Source organism: Pistacia vera, unplaced genomic scaffold (genome assembly GCF_008641045.1).
Source record: "Pistacia vera cultivar Batoury unplaced genomic scaffold, PisVer_v2 Contig1247, whole genome shotgun sequence".
NCBI lineage: Eukaryota > Viridiplantae > Streptophyta > Magnoliopsida > Sapindales > Anacardiaceae > Pistacia > Pistacia vera.
Window position 1 is genome coordinate 2297 of NW_022195301.1, and position 4484 is coordinate 6780.

The 4484-nt window shown below is 36.1% G+C and overlaps 1 protein-coding gene across 1 annotated transcript; it reads right to left on the reverse strand.

Annotated features, from left to right (window-relative positions):
• Nucleotides 1–2463: 2463 nt before the first annotated feature.
• On the reverse strand, nt 2464–3789 carry LOC116119169 (probable ribose-5-phosphate isomerase 2). Its single transcript, XM_031405120.1, has one exon. It carries the CDS (start codon nt 3563–3565, stop codon nt 2768–2770), a length of 798 nt encoding a protein of 265 aa, XP_031260980.1. The 5' UTR covers nt 3566–3789; the 3' UTR covers nt 2464–2767.
• Nucleotides 3790–4484: the final 695 nt, after the last annotated feature.

The window sequence follows — 4484 nt, forward strand, 5'->3', positions numbered from 1 at the left end:
ATCAAGCATTTAAACAATTCTATCCTATTTTTGTGATCTAACCCAAGTTCAGGTTCAGCAATAATACTTCGAAATGCCAACACTTCATGTTGCATCATTCAATTGCAAAGTAACCAAACTCCTCACCAATTTATATTAACAGTTTGAACAAAACCTTTTAACTCAGAAAACAAAAAGTAGATGCATATAGAAATAATTTTGTTTTGCATACTCGATGTATAACCTTTATCAATGAAACTGGCTTTTTGCAGACTTTTCATGGTGAGTTGAAGCTGACCTGCAGGCAGGAGTCATAGTGAACTAACAGAAGGGCAACATATTCTAAAAAGTTAAAGAGGAAACGCAGCTCATCTTTCTTCAATGCCAGAACTCTACTAATCTTGTTTGCCAAACTTGCCAATCCCATTTCCTAAGCTATGAATCACTTGACATTCCACAAACTCAGAGCCCTTATCCCTGTAAATTCGTCCAAGTCACTAATTAAGACAGAACTAAAGATGCGGACAAAATGTTTTGATTATAGAGATACAAACAACTGAGGTTTTATCCAGAGTTCTGCTCAGCAAGCACTTAAATTAAGCACAATTTGTGTAACAAATGAATCTAGTGGATCTATGACAGATTTGCTTCCAAAAACTGAATAGAAATTTTCCAAGGAAATACATTATAACAGATTATAAATTTTGTCAGCATGTAGGAGTCGTCTTCACAGAAAATGAAATTACATAAAAAGGTTCCAGATGCATGATCAGATTTGAAACCATATGAGGATAAGCATGGAGATGGTAACAGAAAAAACAAAATTTAGAAAGATGACATCGATATCAGAAAAAATGTCAAGCCGTATGAAGCCAACCTTTTCAAGATAAAGGAATAAAAATATGAACATATATCTGCAAAAATTATTTGCCTACAAGGTAAAGATTTGTCTTTGTTTGAAAATATTATAGATGAATCTGATACACAAGGTAGCAAGGAGTTTAATCATCAAAATTATCTACACTTAACACCACAGCTAGTCAGAATTCAAGAAAAGACAAAAATATTGCAATCAGTCTCAACTTCCATAACTTGAATCATCTTCTAAATTGTCAAAATACAAGTATGTAAGGCCTAGAGCAAGAAAGAAAATGTAAATGTATACTAAAGAGCATGACAAATTAAAAGCTAGCTTACCGAACATATTGGCAGAAAGTGAGTAAGGCTCGATCAGAATAATAGATATTTTGCTCACTACAAGCAAGTGTAGCAGATTATAAACTTGTTTAACAGACGAATTACAGCAAAAGCAAGAGCTGAGAAACTCTCGAGGTTTCAAAGTTCTGCTGCAGTCAAATAGCATGCCGATAAATACCATATTCACAACTCCTGCATCATTTCTTAGAATTTTTATTACATGTGCTTCGTAAGGATTCCAACAGCTACCTTCAACAATTGAGCTTATACAATCTTAATGGTGTAGGAGTTGAATTTTATTCACTTTGTTGGCTTTAGAATCCATCTCACTCACAAACACCTGGATTTCTTGGAAAACTCTCATTGATTATTGAAAGAAGTCGAGAAAGCTCAAGATAAAGGATGCCTCAACAACATTCACAATATTTGGAGGGCAGTAATAATATTCATAACAGTATAGCATACATAATTGTCAACAATCCAAGTCATGTAGACAACTCTGACTCACAAGTCCAGCCACATTGAAGAAAATTATAAACAAATTAATATCCAATAGGGAAATAGATTGAGTTGCACAAAATCTTTCCATATATTTTGAAGGCCACTTTACACATATACAGTCCTCAGGGACGAAATCTGGGGATTCTCTAAGACTGTTCATAAAACACACTTTCTCCATAAAGGATTCATCACCACTCATTTGGCAGAAGAATAAGATAAAGAATGGGAGGTTACAAGGCAAAACAATGTCCACATGCATTTTCAATGAAATTACAATCAGATTGATAGGTATGAACCTAATAACAATGACTTCTGGCTTCAGGGTAATTGTCAAGGAAATCAAATACAATCTCTTTGGCATTACAGTTAAAGGGTTAACACCAAAGTAACATGAATTAAGTGAAACAATAAACAAAAACACGCTATTTCACTCTGCTCATCAAGAACACTCGAGGAACCTAGAACAAGTTATTTCACTCTGCTCGTCAAGAACACTCAAGAAGCCTTCGGCTTCCAAAGCCAAAACCAGACCCTCCAACAAACATTTGCTGAATGAATGTACCATCATGCTACCCAACAATTTCAGAAAATAGAGAAAAAAAAAAAAAAAAGAAAAAAAAGAAGAAGAACTATGCACAAAGAAAATTAATCCAATCAGAATTTGAGCCACAGTTTGATGATATATTGTCAACAAAAATAGTTGCATATTCCAGATTTGTCAAGCTATCAATCACAACACAAGAAACATGCAGCCTAGAATAATAACAATAAAAAAGAGAATAGTACTGAGTATAAAAATCTGACCCAGTCAAATCCAATGCTTTTATAAATATTAGATCTAAACTTGCAATGACAACTGAAATACACCATATTTTTCTTCTTTTCTTTTCTTTTTTTCTATCATTAAGTCGTCCACAAAATTACCTAAAAATCTCCTAATCCTTATCCTTGTCTCAGCAAAACTTGAGGATACATTTATCAATCGGCTCTAATAAAATGAACTCAAATATCCCTCTCTGGGGCTTCAACTGAAAAAGGGTAAACAAATAGTTAATCCTATAAATAAGAAAAACTGAAATACCCTTCATTTTCATTGCTTATGCTTGATTGCAACCCCAAGCTCCCCTGCAACAATCACTGTAGTAGCCATATCAAGAAACATGCCATGCTCAACAACACCAGCAAGCCTCAAAATTGCATCACAGGCCACCTTCAAATCCCCAATATCCTTCTTGAAATACAAATCAACAATATAATTTCCATTATCAGAAACGAATGGTTGGTTTTTTTCCAAGCAAGTTCTCAACTTTGCCACACACCCAGAATCCTCAAACAACTCCTGCAGTCGTTTTGCCGTAAATTTCCAACAAAACGGCACTATTTCAACCGGCATAGCCAGTCCACTCCCGCCCAAATGACACACCAATTTCGACTCATCAACAATCACCACAAACTTCTTACACACACTCTCCACCATTTTCTCCCGCAGCAGAGACCCACCTCGCCCTTTCACCAAATTCAAAAACGGGTCGACTTCGTCCGCCCCGTCGATGGCCAAATCGAGAACCGGGTGCGTATCAAGATCCGACAAAGGAATCCCCAACGAGACCGCCTGTTCATGCGTCTTCTTCGAAGTGGGTACTCCTATAATGTTCTTAAGCTTGCCTTGGTGCAACAACTCGGCGATTCTATCCACGGCGTGCTTCGCGGTGGACCCGGTTCCGAGACCGAGAACCATACCCGATTCGACAAACTCAACGGCCTTGTAAGCGGCAATTTTTTTGAGCTCGTCCTGGGTTAAAATAACGGGAGGAGATAATGAGGATAAAGAAGACTCCATTGAGGCGGGCTTTTCAGCGGGAATCAAATGGGGATAAGCAATGGCCATGGTGAAAAAAATGAATGAATTGAAGAAAAACGAAAAGGGTGTAAATAAAATGAATCAAAAGTTATGGGTTAGAAGGAATGAGGGGCGAAGAGGATTAGATCAGGAGGCGGGTGTGGAGGAGAAGGCGTGAGCATATTGATGTATTTATAAGAGGCGGAAAGGAATGGTGGAGGAAGATAAGCCAAAACGACATGGTTTTGTGTTTGTGTTTGTTTGCTGGTTCAAAGATTTTGGGGAAGTGGAATATTATTGAACTTTTTATTTTATTTTAATTAGAGAGAAGAACCACTTTGTAGGGATTGAATTTTTTAAGGTTTTCTATACGTTTTGTCTTGACTCTTGCCTTGATCTTTACTCTATTTAATAAAAATTAATTCTACTTATTTTTAATTAAGAAAATACCTAAAATACTACCAGGGTATCATATCAACCGTATTTTATAGTTTTGGACTACAAATTTCTTGTTAAGAGTTTCCGAATTTTATGTTGACGTATTGTTACTGTAATAATAACTTATTTAACTACCTCTAAAAAGTTTGACCGTTCGTTTAAAACTCTTGAATGTATTACTCAAAATGTTTTGAGTTCGAATTCTCATAATTATTAATAAAGAGTAGCTATTGGAAGCTTATTTGGCCGTTTCAAGGCTTTGGGGACTAGTTACGATGCATGCAAACTGACTCAAACACCCCCAAATACCAAAAAAATAAAATAAAATTTAATATCCAATTTACATAATAGATTAGTTAGAGTGTCCGGGTCAGTTATAGGTGACCACTTTGTGTGATTCAAACATAAGACCTATGAGTTGTAGATGGCCACTTTGTGGGACGCAAAAACAAGACCTACGAGCTGTAAGTGACCACTTAAATACAACTAATAAAAGCTCGAATGGTCACCCCTATTAATACTCGGACGA

Coding starts and splice junctions, on each gene's coding strand:
- LOC116119169 (XM_031405120.1), bottom strand. CDS start 3,565: ATGGCCATTGCTTATCCCCATTTGATTCCCGCTGAAAAGCCCGCCTCA.